We start from the raw sequence: 24,339 nt of genomic DNA, 5'->3' as shown, positions 1-24,339 counted from the left end.
ACTTCAGGTACATACAAACATGCAGCTAACTGCTTCCTTGACAGGAACAAAATTACACATAAGATTGATTCTGAGCATATACGAACCCAAAACATCCCATTTATCCCCCAGCTGCAGGATAAAACTCCCTCAATTTAATTTTTGTAATTCTACATTTAGGTTATGATTTTTTTTCTTACTTCTTGTACATTCACATAAAAAAAAGAACATATGCACACTTTGCCTGATTTTATTATGATCTATATGCACAAATATAGTTGCTGTAAGGTTGCTCATTCATTATTTGAAATAACTCAGCAGTTTCACAGTCACAGAATTGATACGTTTGACTTACTGAAGAAAAAAATTTTATTTACTCTTAAAAAACAGTCCAAATAAATCGAACATTTAAAAGACTTTTTTTGATGTGTCCTAGGTATCTACAGAGGTCAGCACACTGGGCTCAGGGCATCATAAAGCCTCTGGGCAGCCAGCTCCACCATTTCACGAAGGGATTCGTCATCTTCGCTGCCTGGCTCACATTCAACTGTCTGGGAACAAAAAAAGAAGTATGTGAGAACACCGAGCGCTTCGTATTCCCTTTCAGCATGCGAAGAACGCTCATAAGGGGAAAGGAAAAAGTAGCCACGCAAATTGAAAAGGAAGTTATCAAGAGGGGCACTGTGTGTGTTTAAATGGGCTGCCAACATGTAGCAGAGTTCAGAGCAGACTTAGGCAAGTCCTGCTGAGTAACAAGAAGCTTAATCTCAAGTTTTATGTGTGATTAATAACTTGTTTCAAAACTACTAGGTAAAATGCATTGTTCTGCAGATTACATTTAGCTCAAAATCAGATAAAACCACACAAGGTTCAGTCCTTGGAGATTTCATCTGTGAATTCACCTACATTGTATTAGGTCAATACCGTACAACGGGTGGATTCGTCACAGAGGTGCAGGCACTTGTACTCAGAGAGTCTCCAGATGGATGTTCACACCCGTAAGATAACATTTACATCAAGAAAAAACAACAAAAAAAAAGCCCCAAAGAGATTAATTTACCACTAAAACAAGTCTTCCTAGAGAAAGATGCCCACAAGTTGATCAACATTCAACTCCGTACCCTGACTGCTCTACCTCAAAAACAAAGGGCAGCATGTGCGTAGTAACACTATTCTTGATCCTATGGACTTTCTAGGCTCTAAGACTGTACCTTCTCTAATTCAGTATTAACTTGCTACTCTTCTGAACCAGTAACTCCTTTCAACCACACAGGTTTTGGGGAAGAAAAATAAAAAAAGAAAAAAGGCAGGCACTTGAAACAGCAAAAATGCATTTAATGTTATCTAACAAGGCTATTAAAAGCATGTGAACTGTAAGAGCACTGTGTTAACGTGGAAAAATAAATCCACATGTCCCACCATATAGTCAAAACTAAACAGTTTTTTATCTGAAAGCTATTAAAGTTTTATAAGAAGACACGTATGCACACAAAGAAGGACAGATCTTTCTTGTAAAGCTTGGTGCACAACGGCACAAGCTTGCCATTGCCAACACAGTATGTAAAACAACTATTACAAAGATACACACTGTTGCAGTTGACTTGCCATTAGGGTTTCTGTCAGTACACAAGTCTTCTAACAATGATGATACGTATCAGTATAGTATCATACAAAAATGAAACCAAATTTCTTGATTAAGCAGTATGCTTTTTTCCCAGTCTTGTTACTTTTTTCCTCTATTGCAAGAGAAATTTCAGTATACATTGAAATATAGCATATATTAATTAAAAAATTGAAGAAAAAGATGACACAGCAAGCATTGTGTGTTAACCACCAGACTGTAACTCACTATCCTCTTAAGATAATTAACGTGGTTCTCATGGGGGACTTCAACCACCCTGACATCAGCTGGGAAGACCATACAGCTAGGCAGGCGCAATCCAGGAGGTTCCTACAGAGCATGGATGATAACTTTCTGATGCAAGTGGTGGAGGAACCAACAAGGAAAGGCGTGCTGCTGGACCTTGTGTTAACAAACAAGGAGGGACTGGTGGAGGATGTGAAGGTCGGAGGTAGACTCTGCTGCAGTGACTATGAAATGGTTTCCTTCTTTGGAGATACTCAAGACCCGCCTGGACAAGGTCCTGTGCAGCCTGCTGTAGGTGACCCTGCTTCAGCAGGGGGGTTGGACTAGATGACCCACAGAGGTCCCTTCCAACCCCTACTATTCTGTGATTCTGTGATTCTGAGTTCAGGATCCTGCGTGGAGGAAGCAGGGCGATAAGTAGGATCAAAACCCTGGACCTCAGGAGGGCTGACTTTGCCCTCTTCAAGGAGCTACTCGGAGGAATCCTGTGGGCCAGGGCTCTCGAAGGCAGGGGGGTCCATGAGTGCTGGTCGCTCTTTAAACGACACTTCTTCCATGCACAGGAGCAATGCATCCCCCTGAGAAAGAAATCGAGCAAAGGAGGCAGGAGACCTGCATGGTTAAACAAGGAGCTTCTAGCAGAGATCAGGCAGAAGAGAAAGGTCTATGGAATGTGGAAAGAGGGGCAGGCCACTTGGGAAGAGTACAGAAACGTGGTGAGAGCATGCAGGGATGCGACGAGGAAGGCCAAGGCTCACCTGGAATTGAAGCTGGCAAGGGATGTCAGAAACAACAAGAAGGGCTTCTTCAACTACATCAGCAGCAAAAGGAAGGCTAGGGACAATGTGGGGCCGCTGCTGAATGAGGCGGGTGTCCTGGTGACGGAGGATGCGGAGAAGGCAGAGCTACTGAATGCCTTCTTTGCTTCAGTTTTCAGTGCTAAGACTGGCCTTCAGGAATTCCAGGCCCCGGAGGTAAGAGAAGAAGCCTACAAAGAGGACGACTTTCCCTTGGTCGAGGAGGACTGTGTGAGGGATCGCTTAAGCGATCTGGATGTCCACAAATCCATGGGCCCCGATGGAATGCACCCACGAGTGCTGAGGCAGCTGGCGGATGTCATTGCTGAGCCACTCTCCATCATCTTTGAGAGGTCCTGGAGGACAGGAGAGGTGCCCGAGGACTGGAGAAAGGCCAATGTCACTCCAATCTTCAAAAAGGGCACGAAGGAGGACCCAGGGAACTACAGGCCAGTCAGCCTCACCTCCATCCCGGGAAAGGTGATGGAGCAGCTTATCCTAGAGGCCATCATCAAGCAAGTGGAAGAAAAGAAGGTTATCAGGAGTAGTCAGCATGGATTCACCAAGGGGAAATCATGCCTGACCAATCTGATAGCTTTCTACGATGACATGACTGGCTGGGTAGATGAAGGGAGAGCCATGGATGTTGTCTACCTTGACTTCAGCAAGGCTTTCGACACAGTCTCCCATGATATCCTCCTAGGGAAGCTGAGGAAGTGTGGGCTGGATGAGCGGTCGGTGAAGTGGATAGAGAACTGGCTGAATGGCAGAACTCAGAGGGTTGTCATCAGCGGCGCTGAGTCTAGTTGGAGGCTGGTAACAAGTGGTGTCCCCCAGGGGTCAGTACTGGGCCCAGTCTTGTTTAACTTCTTCATCAACGACCTGGATGAAGAGTTAGAATGTACCCTCAGCAAGTTTGCTGATGACACCAAACTGGGAGGTGTGGTAGACACACCGGAAGGCTGTGCTGCCATTCAGCGTGAACTGGACAGGCTGGAAAGCTGGGCAGAGAGGAACCTGATGAGGTTCAACAAAGCCAAATGCAGGGTCCTGCACCTGGGGAGGAACAACCCCATGCATCAGTACAGGCTTGGGACAGACCTGCTGGAGAGCAGCTCTGCAGAGAGGGACCCGGGTGTCCTGGTGGACGACAGGTTAACCATGAGCCACCAGTGTGCCCTGGCTGCCAAGAAAGCCAATGGAATCTTGGGGTGCATCAAGAAGAGTGTGGCCAGCAGGTCGAGGGAGGTTCTCCTTCCCCTCTGCACTGCCCTGGTGAGGCCTCATCTGGAGTACTGTGTCTATTTCTGGGCTCCCCAGTTCAAGAAAGATGAAGAGCTACTGGAGAGAGTCCAGCGGAGGGCTACAAGGATGATGAGGGGACTGGAACATCTCTGCTAAGAGGAGAGGTTGAGGGAGCTGGGCTTGTTCAGCCTGAAGAAGAGAAGGCTGCGAGGGGACCTAATAAATGCTTCTAAATATCTCAAGGGTGGGTGTCAGGAGGATGGGGCCAAGCTCTTTTCAGTGGTGCCCAGTGACAGGAGAAGGGGCAATGGGCACAAACTGAGGCACAGGAAGTTCCGTCTGAACATGAGGAAGAACTTCTTCCCTCTGAGGGTGACGGAGCACTGGAACAGGCTGCCGAGGGAGGTGGTGGAGTCTCCTTCTCTGGAGATATTCAAGGCCCACCTGGACGCGGTCCTGTGCAGCCTGCTGTAGGTGACCCTCCTTCAGCAGGAGGGTTGGACTAGATGACCCACAGAGGTCCCTTCCAACCCCTACTATTCTGTGATTCTGTGATTTACTTCTTTTGTTTCAATAGGTAACAAATTTTGGGCAGGGACCAACCTTTTCTTCTAGGTTTGCAGAACACTGAAAACATTTGTTGTGGTCCTAAGGACAGCATCTGGGAGCTACTCCAGTGGAATACATTACTACTATGGACAGTGGTAATACATTATGTATTTTTAATACGTTATTAATAATGACAGAAAATCAACAGATTAAAATGCTTAAGGACACAAAGGACACGGTTTTAACTACTCTTTACAGTTCCACATTGATTGAATAACTAGGTGTGACAGCTTCTTAAAGCAGCCTTCTGCCATGCATGACATCCAGTTCTGAACCTAACCAGTAAAGTAATACAGTATTTGGTTTTGTGAGTATTTGAGACCTTCAATTTAGCTACAAAAGGACCAAGATGACCAAAAAATCTTTTATTACCATCACTCCTACTCTGTGATTCTTTAATTATTCAACTAAAGCCTCTGTTTTAAGAGCATTGTAAAAAGATTTGTGGGTTTTCTTCCAAATCTACTGCATTTGTTACATAAACATGGCTAGCATTTTTTTAATGAAGGAAACTCTAGGAAATGCTGCAGTGACAAACTCAGTAAACTCAGCATGCAGGCTGGATCAGTATTTCTCTCAGAACGGCTGGGTACTGATCGACCGACGAGAATGTGAATGAAATTCATGGAAAGTGAACAGGCCTAAGCTGTTCTGATACCAAACACAAAAACACTTCCTCAGCAAATGGGTGCACGATATTCCAGGCAGCACACTATACTAGACAGGAGGACTCACCTCTGCTAAACACAGCACGCGCAAAAGCAAATGCTTTGCTGTACGTACCCGAGTGTCCAGCGAAATGTTCGCAGTCTTTCCATCAACCGTGATGCACAGGAGAGAGCCATCTTTTGAACTCACACAGTCTTCTCCAAACATATCCCTAAAACAAAGACCTATGCGTGTAAGACGTGGCCAAACAGCAAACTTCAGTTTTTCTTCCTATTAACCTTAGGGGTTCCAAAGGCATTTTGTCAGCCGAGTACCTCCTTTCAGCAACTATTATTTAAGCCACTCAGATATAATTAACAAATGCCAATTGCAACTATTATGAGAGTGGGTGTCACATAAAAGTATTTTACCAAAATAAGTCTTATCATAAATGAAGGGATGGATTCGTCTGATTTTTCAAAAGAGGCAAGATTTCTACATAAATAACAGAATATACAGCAGAGTAAGTTTTAAAAGAGACATGATCCCAAAAGGCATTTTCATAACCATTTGTAGCATAATCTTGGGAGGCAACTTAAAAATCTGCTTCTGGAAGAAATAATTAGGCCCTATATTCAAAATTTTAATGATGCCAAGAACTTTTTACTGTGCCTCTTTCCTTACTTAATTCATGGTCTTCACAGTAATTGGACTCAAGTAAATTTGCATAAGGTGTTTTTAAATAACTTTATCCTTTAACTGTATGATACTAAAGTTGCTGTATTTACATGATTAACAGTGACCATTTTCCTTTAGAAAAATATATTCCAACTTACTGAAGCATGATCTCCATTCTCTTCCTATACACGTCCATATCTACTTTTTTTGAAATTTTATGTACTGCAGCTGAAAAGAAAAAGTCATTTTACTTTCACAGACACTTGCTGGGAGGGAAAATTGGCTAATTGATACATCCTGGTTCCTAATTGATTTGCATGAAAAACAATCCAAAAGCTACGTAAAATATATGTGTTTAAACAGTTTATAAAGAAAACGTATTAAAAAGATTGAAGAGTCAAAGGAAGTACATACATTTAAAATATGTTCCCTGTACTTCTCACATTTTAAAATAGAAAACTTTGCAAGCTAATTCCCAGTTTTTAATTCTCCTTTTTATTGTTAACACTCATTACTTGTCACATTTCCTTTACTATAAAGTGTAAATAATCTACTTTCATCATTTGTTTATAATCACTCCATTTTCTCTTATTGTAGGAAAATACCACATCGTGGAGGCTAGGAGCATGCAGAGAATGCATAAAGTAGAACTGGACAGCAAACGTGAGTAGTAGTGACAGGCACAGATGTTCCTGGAATATGTTTCAGCACAGAGAGGTTGAAATAAAAATAACGATACTGTTTTCAGACTTGGTTTCAAAATCAAGAGGTAGTTTTAAACAGATAATTTTCTTTTGAACATAATTATTTAAGTATTTGATCATTACAGAGGTCACAAATCTATAAGAAGAGCTAATTGTGAAAATCACTACCTCTTCCACTGATGGATAAACAAAACAGATACAGCTTTTTAAAAACTATCTTTCAATACTTCTAAATCAGCTGAAGAATTCAGAGAACTGAACACAATGGTAGTTAGAATTTCCCAGAAATTATTTGAAGAACTTCATAATTGCAAGAGACCAAGCAAGTGTATCTTAAAAATTTACCATCCCTTAGACAAGATGCAGTAACTGAAGGTACTAAGCAAAATAACTTTATACTGGAAACGAGGTAAGACCATGGTCAGTTGAGCAACAACAACTTAAGATTTTTAACTCAATCACTTGTGATCCTGTGAACAAACTCTAAAACACACAAGTGTAAGAACTATTTGGACTGTGTTTGTGCCTCAAATACAGGCAAAAAAACCCCAAACCTGCAAGAAGCCAGACCTGAGATTAGCTGACAGAATCACCACCATGAAACAACATGAGAAATAACACTAAAAGGCACTTAAAAATACAAAGAGAAATTAATTGCGAGGGGAGGGGGAAGCTAGCTACTGTCACTAACAAATCATACAGAGGAAGTGTGGACTACCAACAGTCAGGCCAAGTCAGCTATTACAACAAAAAATTTTAAAAATTAGCAAACAGCAGCAGTTTTTTCCAGGCATATAAAAAAAAAACTTGGGGGGGGGGGAGGAGGTCAAATATAATCCAAAATAAAATTTCTATTTTTGGTTAGTTTCAGTAAAGCAGAATGTGATGGCGTGGCTAGAAGGGCTGATATATACTGAAAATCATCACAACTAATATAAGAAAATTACACTGAATTTGCTTAGATTAAGGTCACTGGAGAACTCCATCCCCAAATAAAGTAAGAACTGCTATGTGAATTTATAAACTCAGGAGAAGGGATTTTTGACAAATTTGTTGAGTCAGGTATGGGACTAAGCACCTATGGAACACTGATAGCCACTTTAGATAAAATCATTAAAATAAGTAATGAAAAGACAAGAGGAGCAACCCAGGAAAAATAAACTTGTCTGTCCATATAGCTCTAGTGCTTTCCACACTGGATTGGGAAAAAAAAAAATCTACTAGAAGCATTATGAATAAAACGTCACATGGGGTTCACAGAGACAGATCAAGGCAGACCCCTCACTATCAGTCTCTGGTAATTTAAAATTATCAGTTATTTTAAGGATATGTTGCAGATCTTGAACAACAGATCAGTAGAGGATCTGATACAGAATGACATGAAAAAACCTTAGATAAGATCAGAAGATGTGGAACAATACAGAATTTTTAACATTGGAACAGGTCAAATGGGAAGAAAAAAAAAATCAAACACAAAAAAGGGTTAAACTGAAAGGGTAGATTTAGATTAGCCGTAAGGAAGAAATTCTTTACTCTGAGGGTGGTGAGGCACTGGCACAGCTTGCCCAGAGAAGCTGTGGCTGCCCCCTCCCTGGCAGTGTTCAAGGCCAGGTTGGACAGGGCTCTGAGCAACCTGGTCTAGTGGAAGGCGTCTCTACCCATGGCAGGGGGCTTGGAACTAGGTGGTCTTTAAGGCCACTTCCGACCCAAACCGTTCTGTGATTCTATGAAGATGACCATGGAATGAGTTAACAGAGGCCGGAGGGACAATACATATAGCACAGGATCTCAGACTGCTTTGAAGACTTTCGGGTTCAAGTGCACACCTCGGATGTGACCTGCGTTCATGTCAGAAGCACCTCCTTATCTCCTCCCCAGTACTCAAGTTCCCACACAAAGAAAAAATGGGCACTAAGGTCACACATGCCACTGGTCCCTTATTTTTGGGTCACAGAACGTACCTGCCGGGCATTACAGACACAGCCCCTGAGTTTTTAAGGTTTGACCTGGGGATTAATTTAATAAGATCTCCACCCATATTGCCCTTTTGCTGAAAAACAAACAAACAAAAAAGAACACCAACCACCGAATGGTATTACTTTTATGTAACACCCAAGAAACAGAATCTTGGGTTCTGCTTGCCTAACCACATCCAAATTGGAGATGAATAATTCTCTGTCCTGGTTTCAGCACTTTTGTAAGATCTTTGTAAGTAAAATAATAATACATATTCCAAGTGGTCACGCAGGTAGTGAGAAAAAAAGTTATTTAAAACCCTAGAAAACAAAAAACTTATCCTTATTTTAATTGGATAAATGTATTATCATTACATTATCTGTGTTACTGTGCTGCCAACATTTATCCTCAGTGGTCAACCCAATATTCAACACTTGCTCCAGATTTTTAGCACAGTGACATACATGTTCAAAAGCAAAACAGTGGAACAAAAAATATAAACTATCATCACTAGTAATCCCAGCAACATTGGTGTGATGCTTGAACAGCAACATTAAACCCAGTATCTGATGATGCTATCACTACCCAGTAATATTGCCTGGTGACAGGATCTGCATAAGTGTAATTATGAAGTTAGTCTGACCTTTTTTCAGCATTGTCTACCTAACTCCTTCTGATGTACAGTCATAGGAATACTACTCATGAATGGTAATCACAGCTTTCAAATGAGAAACTGAAATATTTAAATGAGATATCATAAATTGTGTATACACAAAAATCTAAAGTAACATTTAACTCACTTTAAAGAAGATCACATTTTTCAGTCAGCTACCAGTTGCCATATAAGAGAAAGTTTCAACAAATGAACGTGTTACAAATAAAGAACACCATGTAAGTAGCAAATCTTACTTCCTAAAAAGTTTCATAAGGAGAGGAAGTACAATAAGGGGATTGCAATCTATTGCAAGACATTATATACCTCTAAGCTTGATATAAAAAAATTAAGAAGAAATGCCTCAGTTAAATAAGCATACATTAAGCTTACTACCTTTCTGTATTTTGGGATTTGACTGAACTTCCAGTATCACTGTTGTCACGGTGTCTGCATACATGTCATTAGCAGGATTTGCCACCCACTGGAAGAAAGAAAAAATAAATCCGTAATTTAAGCCCATTATTTGGGCTGAGCAAATAATGCAACATAAAAACAATGTAACATTTATTGCATTCTCTTATTTGCTTTTCTCTGAATTCTAGCTTCAAATGACTGCCATGCATTTTACACAAATTACTTACTTTTAACTTGGCATATTCCAGTAACTTCCCATGAAAAATTCAAGCTGTTGCATGTTTCTGAACACATTTATGACACACTTTTTAATTACCACAACTATTTGGAGGGGGAGGGGGCAAAGGAGGGAACACCATTTGACATTATTTCCAATTACTATTTGCCAAATAAAAAAAGTACACCGAATCTGCCATTACCCTCTTTGAGTGACGGCAAAACTGAAACTAGCAGTGGCTAAATGAAACAACACGCACCAACACAGGACCACAGCTCAATGGCAACTTTGTTGTAGCCTTCATTCTACTTGTCATCCAACAGAAAACTACTTAAAATATTTAATTCTGCATGCCATCCGTATGATACTACTTTGCAGAAACTGGAGAACAAAACACTTCTTTCTCCCTCACCAATGCCCACCTCAAGGACTACCATGCCCGGTTCCTGGATTACAGTAATATTTTTGAAAACCTTCAGGGCCGGCTTTTGCTGGATTTCTATTTCTTCTACATCACCTAAGAAGTGACAACAAAATGGTTAGTCAGAATAAAATCATACTAGGAGAAAGACTAACTTCACTTGCGTAAGAAAACAGGTCATTTTCAGAACAAGAGGGTTGTCTATTGTTATCACCCCTGCTCAGAGCAGCTCACAAAATGGAAGCACATACTCTGTTCCTGTACATGACTATTCTTTTCTTTGTTCTGGATTGTTTGGGGTATTTTTAGTATGCAATATTGGCTATTTTACTTCTTTTGAATTCTCATATTTGACTGGCTTAGTATACTGATATGACTACACCAATGAAAAAGAAAACAAACAAGAAATCCAGCGCTCCATCGCTCCATTTGCAGAATTAGCCAGCTCCTCTCACATCCTTCCAGGATAACCCATTGCTTACATAAACACAGAGCCTAAAACAAAAGCACCTGTGTGCCAGGTAGCACTCAGGTTATGAGACCTGAACATCAACTGAATACACATTTTCTCTTCACTAGTGATATGAAGTAGATTCTGACACTAGAGAAGAAAAAAAGATTCCTGAGCATTAAATCTGGGAAGGGATCCTGCAAAGTGTGTGTGCACCTTTAACGCTAGGACAGGAGTCATCCCTAACCTTTAAGAAAGCCAGACAGAGGCACCCGGGATCACAATAGTGGCAGATTGAAATGGCTTCTGACTCAGAAAAAGCCAACATGGTTAGATTCGCGCCTCTTGGGGAGGGACAGAAGAGGCCATCTGTCACAAAGGAGGACAGAGCTTTTGTTTTTATTAATTGGATGGCACTACCCATTCTATTTTGAGGCTGCAGATAAAAGATCAATTAATAAATTTCACAACCGAGTTGCTATAGCATGCACTTTGAGGGCTCACAGGAGAAAAAAAAAATCAGCCTAGGCTCTATATTGTTACATGTTTATGATTTTGTAATACAGCTACAATAGAATCCCCCCAAAAGGATGTGTCAAATGAACTGGATCTGGCAGAAGCTGCATAATCTACTGGAAGTTGTGAAATATGAAACAAACTGCAGCACTTCAGTTACTGGCAAAGAAATTTCCACTCAGAAGACCTCTGAAGACTGGAAGCTGTTTTAGAAGTTGACCGCTATACATCATGACCATGTCTTTCCAAATACCCACCAGTAAGTTTTTGTAGCTGATAATAAAGCAGATTAAAAGGGCCCGTATATGGAATGGCTTGTGTCTGTGTTACAGTACTCATCGCCAAGTCTGTGTAATCTGAAAGAATTTTAACAAGTAGGTATTAAAAATTATCCCTTTGAATTTACTTCCTAAAAAATAAAATTGCCACTACAGATACATAATGGCATCAATACATTTAAGACAGAGGGTTGAAAAGGACAATTTGTAAAGAGGAGGGTGGAGCATCTATTGTTTTAAGATAGATTATAATAGATTCATAGTGTGTTTGTGGTTAAGAAACCAGCAAGAGCTTGTTCTTTTATCATACCCATTAGAGGCAAACAATGTTAACTAGGACAGCAGAATTGCTTTCCCCCAAGCTCTTCTGACCTTACATTTAATTATTCTTCTATTCTGAGAACAGACCAACTTCTTTACTAATAAACAGCCTATGAGCAATACACAAGTATTTTCACTGTACTGTAGCTTTTTACACTAAAAGCTAGTGACATTTTAGAAACTAGCAGGACAACTGATCAAGGTGCTCTTCTGTTCTCACTGGCATGCTCTATGCATATTCATACAGAGGAAGAAGTTTTAAGTAACCAGAAGGCAAATGGAATTTTGCTTCTTTTACAGAAAGAATAGAAAAGATTTTGAACTTTAGTGGTCAATGAACTGAACAGCTTTCTTTTCACTACAGTATTTAAGAACTTTAGGGAAAACAAAACCAAAATAAAACAAAGACGTTCACTAATTGCTTATCAAGGACAAAATTACAGAGAAAACCCCCTGTATTGTATGTGTTTTAATGACAAAAGAAGGATACAGTAAGTGACAATTACCTACGGAGCACATCACTGTCTTTACTTACTGGAGAGGTCACATGGAGAAAGGATGTGATAGTTAAAATTTCTTTTAACGAGGATTCCAGAAATTCTCTGTCCTTGCTCTGGTTTCTTATCTGCTAAAGATCCCATCACCTGGAAATAAAAAACACATAGTGCAATAATGCAATCTGAATTAGTCACAACTTAAAGGTAACGATGGAGATAAAATACAGTTTTCTCAGAAAAATCAAACAATTAATTAACAATTAATTCTGAAAATAAAAGGTCAGAGTAACCAACAAACATTCTGAGATGTAACACAAGAAAAGGCTGAAAGAGTGAAGAGTCAAAAAACAAACAACCCACCAAAAAAAACCCCCAAACCAAACGCCAACTACAACACTAAACACAAAACTTACACATACTTTGAGTCCCTGGAAAACATACACAGTCCGAAACCAATTAAAAATACAAGTTTGGAAGAAAACGTGTCGTTTTTATCATCTCAGAGGAAAATACTGTTGTACAGATAAGAAAATACTAATTTTATACCTTGGCAAGTTTTTCTCCTCTGAAGTTTAATGTCACAGCTTCAGTATTCCTAGGATTATGAACTTCTATATGAACTTCATCGTTATCCTCATATTCCCGTATCAATGCTGCTTTCAATCTGGCCATTTCATTCTGCTCACCATGAACTAAAATCTACAGGAAAGACAGTTTTCCTTTAGGCAGAAGTTATTTGTCCAGACTTGTTTAGTAAACACATTAGCCAAGAAAACTGCCGGTTTGTACCTCATCTGTATAAAAACATAACTTCATGAGGTCACAATATACAGGACATTAGCTCAATTGTGTTACATAGTTCTACGTGTCTTTGAAACCTGTGCATCAAAGGCCTAGATTCCATGACTCCAAGTGTTAATGCAAAAATACACACAAATAAGCAGAATGCATTACAGAGATTCCATTCAACTTTTCATACACACACACATTGTTATATTATGAAAGGGACGTATTAAGTTCAACAAGAAAAGTTAGTTAGCTTTACATTTTTGTGTCTGCATGTAGATAAATATGAACATAATAAACATAATAAATATCCTACTTGCACAAAACACTGCTGAAACAGGTTATGGACCATACCACCTTCTTGAAAGTCATCCCCAGATACCCCACATAAGACAGTCAAGAGCAAGTCCATCTTAACTTTGCTAAGGTAACATGACGAAAAATGGTTAAAATCTCCACCCGTTATTACTCAAAGCACAGGGATGCTGGCTACTGACTCAAGGCTGTGAACTGGTTTAATGAATCCCACTCTGGAGAAATGGGCAGCACGTATACTAACCACATGTGGCGGCTTCAGGGCCCGGATAAATTCACTAGTTTGTTGATAATCTGTGTGAGCAGAGAAAGAAATGTAATCCACAGACATCTTCAGTGGGAGTTTTTGCCCTGACATAGTTGTGATCTCTTCAGGTTCAGACATGATGTGCTAGAAGAAAAGAGCACTTTCAATAAAAAACGGAAAGCCTTCTATAGACATCATATAACCAATTATTTACATTTCAAAAATCAATGAAATAATATTGGCAGCCAGGTTAAATGTGAAAAACTGAAAAAAAGTCTCAAATTTCACAAAACACACACTTGCAAATGAAAGAAGCATGCACAACACACACCATTTCATCTTTTGCCTGGCCAGCAGATCTGGAAGTTCATTCTTCTTCCAGATATCTCTCTCGCAAATTTGCATTGAAATTCTAACAAGTGTGTGACTTCTATCTCTAAAGGCAAAACTAGATGCTCTGGTTGCCCTTAGCTGCTGGAATTCATAAGGAAGGATTTCACTCTCTACAACCAGTCAGTGGCACAACATGCGGAAGGCAGTACGATCTCTGACACGTAAGTAACATTAGATTTAATATCCACTCCTCTAGAATGAAGGTTAGGGCTCTCCTCTCAAGAAGTTAAATGGTAGAGGGGTCTAAAGATGGAGAAGAGTATCAATCATTCTTTCTCATGACAAGATAACTGCTCCTAGAAAAGATTATTCTGTAAAACGGTACTGGAAATGGCCATATGCAAATTTTCTGTACTCTTCATTAGTATTAGCCAAAAGCAATTAGTTTTGACTACATAATTAAGCGTACCTGACAACAATCTTCTCAGTAAATCCAAATAAAGACACTTGCTATTGGCCAATTCTTTTCAAACGTAACATGAATACTACTTCGTATCGAGAAGTTGTGGTGCATGAGCAACTCACCTTAGCAAGAGTTCCTTCAACACAGTACCCTGCTATAATCACTCCATTTCTCTTATCTGTGCACCAGCTCTCAAACAGCTCTCTGGATAAGCCGCTCTGCATCATACCTGGGGAAGCCATCACAACACTTGGGCCAATATCATCAAAATGATCCATACTCTAAACGGACAAACAGCAAGTACACCAGTTACCACAACTCACTCAAATGAAGGACAGCCAAGCTGCACCCTTGAACAACGTACAGGTAGAGCCCTGTGTCCACAGATAGACCTCATACTTCTAAAAAGTGCTCTTTGCAGGAAAGTTCTTCCCACTGATGCCCATAAGGAGCAAACTACAAGCACAGCGATCTCTACTGGAAAAAAATTTGGGGCATAAGCTCCTCCCAACCAGCCTTCTAAACCCTGGGACAGCAGATAACTCAGATACAACCCTGTACCTAATCAATGTATTAGGACAGTAAACATGCAAACTATTCAGCAGATATGAACTCTTCTGTCACCCCTCCCCTTCTGTAAGACAACCTTATCTCAAGCTTACCTTCAAATTACTAATATGCTTGAAAACAAATGGGTTGTTGATGTTAATTTGCTTGCGGATTTTGTCATTCATGGCATTGACATATGTCTGATAAACTGCCATACATTTCTTTGCCAAAGAGGAGGCATAGTATATAGGGATATCATGGAGTTCAGGATGATTCTGCCAGTATTCATCTAAAAAAACAAAACCAATGAAAAAGAACAAAAAAACCCCCCAACCATCAACCAAATAAACACACAATCCTCCCCACAGCATTATCTCCAAAATGCATGCTTCTCAGAAACGTTGATACTTCTCGTAAAACAGATTTAGCAGTGTTTTCTTTTCATTTTTATTATGGAAAATCACAAACTTTTTTTTTCACCTGCTCTACTAAAGAATAAAACGAAATCACCAACTAAAAATGCATACAACTAGTTCAAACAAACAGGCAAACAAATAAGAAAACGATGAACTTCAGGTATTTTTGGCAGATCAAATTCCAGTCAGTCACCAACTCCAGCTACAAGGCGTGAAGCATACATGATATTACATTGCAATAAATCTACATTTACAACAATGCAAGTTTTACCACACCACTGCAAATAAAGCCAAAATGCCTCGGTCAAATACTAATTACACTTCTAACAGCTAGGGACATCCGCACATAGATATGTTGGTGAGAATTCACTATATCAAAGCTCTGTAAAACAAACCCACGGAGTTCAAGGCGTGAAGGGATCACCCAGTTATCAAGCCTGGCATCCTGGATATCACCAAGTTATATTTTACAAGCTTAACTGAAACAAATCCAGGAACAAAAAGCTTCCACTACCCACAACTTATCACTGATGACAGTAGCCATGACCTTTACTAAACACAAAGAAATCTGAATGTGGCTATACAAACAGAACTTATTCTTTTTCCCACTTGGATACAGTTCTGCTAGTCTAAAACACATTTATACTGCATAACTGGGGAACAATTGTCCAAAAAGAGCAGTATGCTCTTTTGGCTGTATTTGTACATTTAAAATGATATGGCTTTAGCATAACAGCTTTGATCTGCGGACAAAGCTTTTCAGAACTTGTCAGAGGCTCACTGCCGTGACTGTCTTCATAAGCTCAAGTGTGAGGTGGAAACAGCCAATAAAAGATAACTAATAGCAGGACTTACAGTAACATTAAAATACTGCAGCCATCATCATAATTTTCTATACCATAATGCAGTATTTTATTTTTTGTCAGACACTTACAGAACGAAGAAAACAAACACAGAAGCCTGCAGGCTCAGTTGTTTAGGCATATGAGATGCAATTGCATTTTCTACCTAATTAAGCACCCAATTGCATGTCTAGCTTTACTACATATATTTTCAAGCTTATCTTTAGAAACTCACTTTAATATTTACACACAGCAAGGAGAGGCCAACAAATTACAAACTAATGGCTACACGAGAATTAAGATGTTCAGCTTTTATCTCCTCTATGAAATGAAAAAAACCCTCAATCAATAAGTAGTAAACAATCCTACACCACCGAATACTACCCCATGCCTAAATCCAAATTTCTTATTAACGTTTGAATAGACCAGAAACACATTTTGAAAACAAACTAGTTTCTAATATTGAGCTAAACTGAAACAGAAAGTGAGAAGAACTTCAAGTATTCTAGGTAAGACTTTAGATTCAACACCCCTAAAGTATTTTAATTTTGAGATAGTTATCTTTTGATCTTGCCAGCATTTGCATGAGCAAAAAGACTAGTGAAAAAATCACGTAATATAGTACAAATTAAATGTGCTACAAGGAAGCAAAGAAGCCTGGAAATTATTTAGTTAAAAACTGTTTTAATCTGAAGTACCTTGTAACAACTACTTATGTATTTTATGTGAAGTGGCTTGCTATGATCATGTGTCATTCCCCCGTCCCACTCATTTTTGCTCTTCTTACAAAGCCTAATTTGTTTTCCCATTCCCATTAGGAGTTCAGAAACGCTAGAAGTGTCTGTTATGGTCTTCTCTGCTTTTCCTATAAGACTTCTTCGTATAGGTTTGTCAATTAAAGGGCAAAGATAGTGAAACTTTGGAACAAAATATACCTTTTTTTTAGCAGTACTGCTTAAATAGAACGGTTGTTGTTGTGATTACTTACTTTTCAATTTGTAGTAACAGTCTCTATTTGCAACTGGTTCAACAGGATTCAAAAGTGAAGCACATATTACTATGCCATTACCCTTTCCTTTCCAGGTCTCCAGTCTAATTCACAAAGCAGAACTGCCTTGGTCGGTTTACTGGATTTTTGGCATTTGAACAAACACACATTATATATTCTCAGGTAATTAACATGCTGGAAAATGGCTCAAGAGTTGTTTAAAAACATATTATATCTGAATGACTGCACAGGAAAACATTCTCATTTAACTTTATATGCCTTTCATTCAGAGAAGCTGGGAAGGTACATACCTAAAATTAAAAGTAGCTCTTGAGCTCGACCCAGGGCAAACACAGGAATAAGACCTCTACCTCCTCTATTTACAATGTCGTGAACAGTATTACAGAACCTTGCCTCTCGCTCTTCCCTTTTTTCATGAATATGAGTACCATACGTGGATTCCTAGGTATAGAGAAAACGAGTATTAGAAGTACCGACACAGAAACTAATTCTTGATCTTCTCCTCTGAATTTAACAGGAAAATACAGAAAAAAATACTGGTGGTAACATGGCAGGGAGGGGAGGGAGAGGGGTGAGGTGAAGGGAAAAATCAAAACCACCCCCAAATTCCCACAACCACCTTTACCAAGACAAATAACCACAATTTCCCCTCTCCCAAATCCCTCCCAGCAGTTTGGAAAGACAGATCCTGTTAGCAAAACACAAAAAAAAGTTAGAACTATTAATTTTGATGCTTCTTTAAGAGGTTTCAAATTTAACGTACTCATTTTCCTAACTGGAAATACTGCCACTGCTTTGATGAAGGGGTTACCACGTTAACGCGGCTCGCTAGTGGTACACATGCCACGGTTTAGAAACACCTAGCCTAAAATATACGAATTAATTACACAAAATACAAGATTTTGATGTGACTTAAAATGAAATTATCAGTTACAGAAAGCACTCAGAAGGAACACAATAAATGAAATCATTTTAAGCGTTACTCTGAAAGATCCCACTGTTCACTGTTACTTTTAAAGTTTCCCCTGAGCTTCAAATTTTCCAAACACGGATTCAGAATAAAACCATTTTGCTCAGAAAACAAAACAAAACGAAACTATGGAATAGTAGTCGGGGCACCTCCACCCAGGACAAATCCTCAGCGTAGCTGGAAGTAGGTTAGGATCTACTAAGGAAAAATATCTGGCTAAACTGGCGTTTGTACAATACATCTAACAAACACAAGTGGAAACCTAATAAATCTCATCCCATCTTGAAAAGGTTTGCCTAGAGGCATAAGGAACTTCATCAGAAGAATTATAAAATGAAAATTAGACTTTTCAATACAGTGAAAAGAAATGCTGGAGTGTTCTGAACACCCAAGTATTTGGGTAGTTAACACTAATCACATACTACCATTAAATCTTCACTGTCTTTCTCATTCCATTTTAGTTTTAATTAAGTAATAGCCCTATACATATTTAACTAGTAATATGAATAAATAATTTTGTAAAACTTACAATTATAAGAATATCGGGTTTAATATTGGGAATCTCAGCTGCCATCAGATGCCTGTCTTCTTGTCTCGAGAAATCACCTGTATATAAAAGCTGTTGGAGACAAAGAGAAGCAGTTATTCTGACTACAGATTCTACCAGGTCAGCAGTCTTTAAAAAGCTGTTGTATAGGAATGGTATTTTTTACGCAAAGATGGCTTTAAGCAATTTATGATAAAAAGGTCACTTGTACTTTAACTAAAGACTCTTCTGATGTGGACACTGCTTACAATGTTAGGTCAATAGTACTACAATACAAATATTTTAACCACAATAAGTAAAGGTATTTCAAGCAGTACCATAATTCCAACAGAACTAGGTAAACAATTATTTTTCATTTGAGACATAAAGGTGCCATTTTCAGCCTTTCGCATGCATGCACTGATCATTAAACAGTAAAAACTGACATAACAGAAAATACAGCAGTTCCTAAGTGGAAGTAAAACGTAGATAAAATTGCATTTACTTATCAGAATTCAAATACAACAATAATCCAATAAATTTATTTATTAAAAATTCTTCTAAGATTTTCTGATACTAAAAAAGAAATCCTGTAATCTAGCAGATTTTCCAAACGGAATGATCATGTTCCCCATTACATCAAGAAATAATTTGTAACTGTAGGCAATTTTTAATGGATTTTTAACTGCAGGCTGGAACACAGCTGTCTGCCCAAAATGATGGTTTCAAAACTGAGTATTTTTTACTTTACAATCATACCATTGATGAAAATGGGAATAATAACAAAACATATAGTCAGCAACAACAGATAACTGGTCTACAGGTAACCTACTACTACATTCCTCATTTGCTTTACTGGGAATTAGAGAAAATAATGGATATTAAAACCAAATCCATTTGAGTCATGTATAGTTTCTTTCTCCATCATACCTTAATCAGAAAAAACCCCCAAAAAACCCCGTAAGGTAGTATCTAAATTTTATTGTAATCGTCGTATATACTTCTTTTAAACTTCTAAAATTCTCAAATCATTATAAACCATGAACAAAGTCCTACTAAACAGCAAGCCTCAGGACCACCATCTCTCCTTCCTCTTCAAGGCTGTATGGAACTTTTCTTGGGCAGTGATTATCCTACTGAACTCCAATTCATGAGATTAGTTTCAATGTCCCGTTTTGACACTGCGCTGTGTTTATATCATGACTTCTTTGATATCTCTGTGCCTAAAATTAATAATAATGCTACCTCTTTAGGTGCTTTAGCATAACAATGTTATGAGAAAAATATAACTCGCATATCTTGACAAATGCCATTTAAGCACTCAGGTAGACATGGTAAATCCGAATTACAAACATCTGTTTATAGATTGTACTAAAATGCAGCTTGCATAAGACGGCCTCAGCTATCAGCTACCTCTGCGCAGACCAGCAAGGAAAACTACACGTTTACTGGTTCCAAGTCTGAGTCATAACTCACTCCCACAAAATCCAAACATCCTACCTGGTTCAATACACGTGAAGCTTGTTATTTCTAATCAATGAGAAAATACATGCTCTAAGTCGAGGCCTCCCACCTCGACTTGAGTCCAAGTCTGTTTGACAGGTCCAGCCACAGAGGTGGGGCTTAACAGACAATAATAATATTTAATGACTAAGTTAGAATTCAGGCCTGATTTCAACTTAGTAACAGAAAGAAAATACCTTCACACCAGCTATTTCAATCATAAACATGGCTGCTCCCAGAACATGGCCCGCGTGGTAACACCAGAATTTGATTCCTGCCACCTCTTTCACTTCATGGAAGTTGATGGTCTCAATCTTGTCCATGCTTTCTTCAAGGTCTGTTTCTGTATATAGCATGTCATCCGCTGATATATTACTGGATATAAGTGAAACGGCTAAATATCAGCTCATCTTAACCAGCTTAGATTAAGTAACAGATGGAAAAACCCCTTCCTGGATTTTTCCCCACTGACAGCAACACTTCCGTTCAGTAACGCTATGTCTCCCACGTTAGAAATCAAGTCCAGGTACTCTAATGTGGTTCACCTAAGCAGAGTTAAAGCATCTTGCTTTTCAAAGGCCATGCTGGAACAGTCTTTTCAGTTCAGGATCTGCTCTGTATTTGTCTAAAAGTACCAACAGATCCCCAGCCCTGGACAGAGATCTGCCACTTAGCCTGTAACAGTCCTCAAAAACCAAACTAAACCACACTTCTCCCATTGGCCCAGAACAAACAAGCTAAAAGAGAACTGTTTATCAGGTTTCTGGCCCAGGCTAGAGTCTGCTAAGTTGAGATATGCTCAGGACCATTGCATTCACATAGAAAAGACGTGTCAAGGCATGTAATGGAAGGGGGGCGGGGGGAAAGAGAGAAAAAACCCCAGCAACATGTAAGTAACAGAGCACTCTTTGTATATTTAATATTTAATCTGACCTTGTCCTGAAGAGTGATTTGTATCTTTAGGGCCTTAAAATTCACTACTTCTGTGAAGCTTAAGAAAAAATAGACATTAAAAAGCATGAGAACAAAAGAGTGTCTTAAGAGAGACAGATGGGGGGAAAAAGCACTTAAAAGTCCAAATAAGGCAAATGAAAAGAATTAGAGTAAAGAAAGAAGGAAAGATTTTTTTTTAATTGATAGGAAATTATTTGAGAGACACATTACCTGTGAGGCAGGAAGAGGATTCACTACTTCTAACATGGTTATAATGTTGCTACTTGTGGCAACATCCCAGCCACCTTTCGTGGCTTCACCTTAAGTTTCCTATCAGATATCTAGGTGACATAATTTGAGAAGCTGACGAGACAACCCATGGGTCAGCTTACCTGACTTTGACATAGTCTGAAAGAAGCCATCTGTAAATAGCTTTTGTGGCATGAGTCATAAACGTCCTTCCCTTAAAACTTGTTTTCTGCAAAAACCATGGTAATGCCCCACAGTGATCTAAATGGAAACTTAAAATAGACACACAAATCCAATTAACACATTAACATTACGCAACACTAATGTATATCATATAATTCACTACTTCACTGGATTAACATAGCATCACGAAAATCCAGAAACAGAATTTTCAACTTTGTTGTTAAGTATGCTGGTCTGTATTCTGCACACTAGTGAACAGAAATGCAACCAAGAAAAGGTAAGAGTAATACAGGAAATTCTCCATTAAATGCAAAGGCTTTACCCAAATAATTTCAGAATTAAGTTTTTTGTAATTTATATATAAATTCAAAGGGAGAAAAATAACAGGAACCAGGAACATAATAAATGTCAAAGATACAACAAAGCTAACAAACGTGATCCAAAGTTTGCATGTTGGACACTATGGATTAAAACATGAACTACTAAAATGAATCGGCCACACTTCTAGTTTGACCCATCTTAAGGAACTACTTCTGAAACACGGGTAGAATAAACACATACAACGAAAACTCAGGATTTTACAGCGACTCGGTTATGACTGGTTAAATCATTTAGAAATGGCTCTCCTCATCTCTCAGCCCCTAAGCAATGTATAAACCACACTCCAAGCTTGCGTAAGTCTCTGAGAAAATTTTGCATTCAAAGCCAATAGAGCAAAACCCATAACCGACACTTTTCAGCAGTCTTCATGCACTAAACTCAATCTCGAAGCTGTCACAATGGTGTTAAAGCAGCCCAGGTTATAAAGGCAGACATCACAGCAAGCTCAGAGGAGAACGGTAATGTCAGAAGGGACTGAACAACCTTAATTTAAAAAAGTTGGAAGCTACAATTTTGCCATGCCGTTACCATCTGTATAACACCTATTTTCAGCCTCTCTCAATAACCTACATGTGAACACGGCTCAGACCACGACCTCAGTATATCTGCTCTTTTACATGGAACTTACTGACTGATGAGGAGGAGATCAATCTCAGCAGGATCTATCAAATCAATGTAAGGAAGAGCATCCATTCCTTCCAGCCCAGGATGGATTCCACAATCAAGCTGAAAAATGAAACAAACTTAAAGCTTCTAACAGAACATATAAAAAAACCTCTTCCATTTTGGTCTAAAATGTAGTTACTAGTGACTAGTAACTTTTAGCATCAAGCAAAAAAAGCATATTTTTCCTTAATCACTGCTTTTAGCATTGGATTTCACTTCTCAGGCTTCTGTCTAAATAACTTATCTGCACTGGGAAACTGAACCTTTCAAAAGATCCCAGACTTTGTCTATAATTCTGTATCTATGCAAGCCTTCTTTCACACTTCAATACCACCTGAATATACAGAACCAATGTATGCAAGCTGTTTCAGCCACATCTGAGAAGGCAGCTGGAGAAGGGAAAGAGAATGCATATGTATTTATACGTGACTGTTTACATACAGCTGTTGGCAAACATTTGCTTTAGGTTCCACTGAAACCTAATATGTGTAAATTTTAGAATCCACACTTCAGACATGCACATTCTGTTTGGGGATATGGATTTATTTTACAGGACAGCCTCTGTAATGCCTACTATCATACATGCTATATTGTTCTAGAAAGCTACAAAATGTGTCTCTTCTAGCACAGTGGCCAACTTCAGTGCAGAGGCTGAATTTAACTCGTAACATCCTCTTGTGATCTGACGTACTGTAATGACAGGGCGTACAAATACATTAACACAATAATTACCATTATTTTTCTTCCTTTAAACTCCAGAATAATGCATGACCTTCCTACTTCTTGGCCAGCACCTCTGCAAAAGGATACCAAAGTCATCAAAATTCAAACAATTCACACAGTACTGATGTAACTGTATACTGGATGCCTTTAGTGGGATTATTTTTCTGTGTAAAAATAATGGCTGCACAGTCCTTTTAAGCTCAGATATTTAAAGTACTGAATTAGTTATATTTATCTCAATAGAAATGAGATATATCCATTTAGGAAGATATCTGCCATTAGGAGATAAATGCAGCAGAAATAAAAATAATCTGTTGGGAAATTATTTTGCTCTTTTCTGGTTTTTATTGCATGCCTGTGCACTCAAGTCTCAGAGTATTGAGATGTATAACAAACGGAAAGTTTACTTCAGTAACAGATTACCTGGGGCCCAATAAGCTTCAAGGAGCATCTTCAAGCTGTCCAAAAGACAGCTCCTGTGATGCTACCAGAAAGACCTTCGGATCGCACTGGCATCTTCACCAGAGAAGAAAACTCAGCTGCAAACCACGACAAGCCCCACAATGCTGCCCAAGCGCCCAAGGCAAAACAGGCAGCTTCCTGCCCAGACAACGCCTCAGGGGCAAAGAGCGGCCCGCGATTCCAGCGCCTGGCACGACGTCTCGCTCAGGCCGCCTAGGGCACGCTCCCGCCTCCGCTGTCGCGACAGCGCAACCGGTGCGTGAGGGGCTTCTGCGCGCGCCCCTGGCCCGCCCACCCGCTCGCCGCCTCACCGACACCTCCCCTCCCCCACCCCATCCCCCAGGCCTAACGCGCGGTTCCCGCCGCCTCGCCCGCCCCGGGCGCTCACAGGGGCCGGATGAGCAGCTGATCGCTCTCCTCCGCCGGGATCAGCGCCTCGGCTTTCCGCTTCGCCGACATGGCGGCCCCGGCAGCACCCGGCGCCCTCCGCCGCCCGCCTTCCGCTTCCTCCCCGCCGCGCCGCGCATGCG

General features: G+C 39.5%; 1 protein-coding gene across 1 annotated transcript; it reads right to left on the bottom strand.

Annotated features, from left to right (window-relative positions):
* Window positions 1-213: 213 nt before the first annotated feature.
* On the bottom strand, window positions 214-24,335 carry CPSF3 (cleavage and polyadenylation specific factor 3). The gene is made up of 18 exons (XM_075414813.1): window positions 24,198-24,335; window positions 23,357-23,420; window positions 22,587-22,684; window positions 21,538-21,666; window positions 20,410-20,587; window positions 18,713-18,802; window positions 17,504-17,654; window positions 15,060-15,235; window positions 14,520-14,678; window positions 13,599-13,745; window positions 12,800-12,952; window positions 12,292-12,400; window positions 11,415-11,513; window positions 10,192-10,286; window positions 9,532-9,619; window positions 5,982-6,051; window positions 5,281-5,377; window positions 214-530 (listed from the first exon to the last, which is right to left on the bottom strand). The coding sequence occupies exons 1-18, from the start codon at window positions 24,266-24,268 to the stop codon at window positions 429-431; spliced, it is 2,076 nt and encodes a 691-aa protein (XP_075270928.1). The 5' UTR covers window positions 24,269-24,335; the 3' UTR covers window positions 214-428.
* Between the last annotated feature and the right edge of the window lie 4 nt (window positions 24,336-24,339).

This window comes from Opisthocomus hoazin, chromosome 2 (genome assembly GCF_030867145.1).
Source record: "Opisthocomus hoazin isolate bOpiHoa1 chromosome 2, bOpiHoa1.hap1, whole genome shotgun sequence".
Lineage (NCBI taxonomy): Eukaryota > Metazoa > Chordata > Aves > Opisthocomiformes > Opisthocomidae > Opisthocomus > Opisthocomus hoazin.
Note: the sequence above shows the minus strand (reverse complement) of the source record. Positions and strands in the feature narration are given on the sequence as shown.

What these genes read in the sequence shown, in the direction of transcription:
- CPSF3 (XM_075414813.1), bottom strand. Translation starts at nt 24,268, where the DNA reads ATGTCGGCGAAGCGGAAAGCCGAGGCGCTGATCCCGGCGGAGGAGAGC. An exon ending in GATCTCCTCCTCATCAGTCA is followed by an intron (nt 21,667 to 22,586) that starts GTAAGTTCCATG and finishes GTCTATTTTAAG; the next exon opens with TTTCCATTTAGATCACTGTG. An exon ending in CCCTGAAGCCGCCACATGTG is followed by an intron (nt 12,953 to 13,598) that starts GTTAGTATACGT and finishes TCTTTCCTGTAG; the next exon opens with ATTTTAGTTCATGGTGAGCA.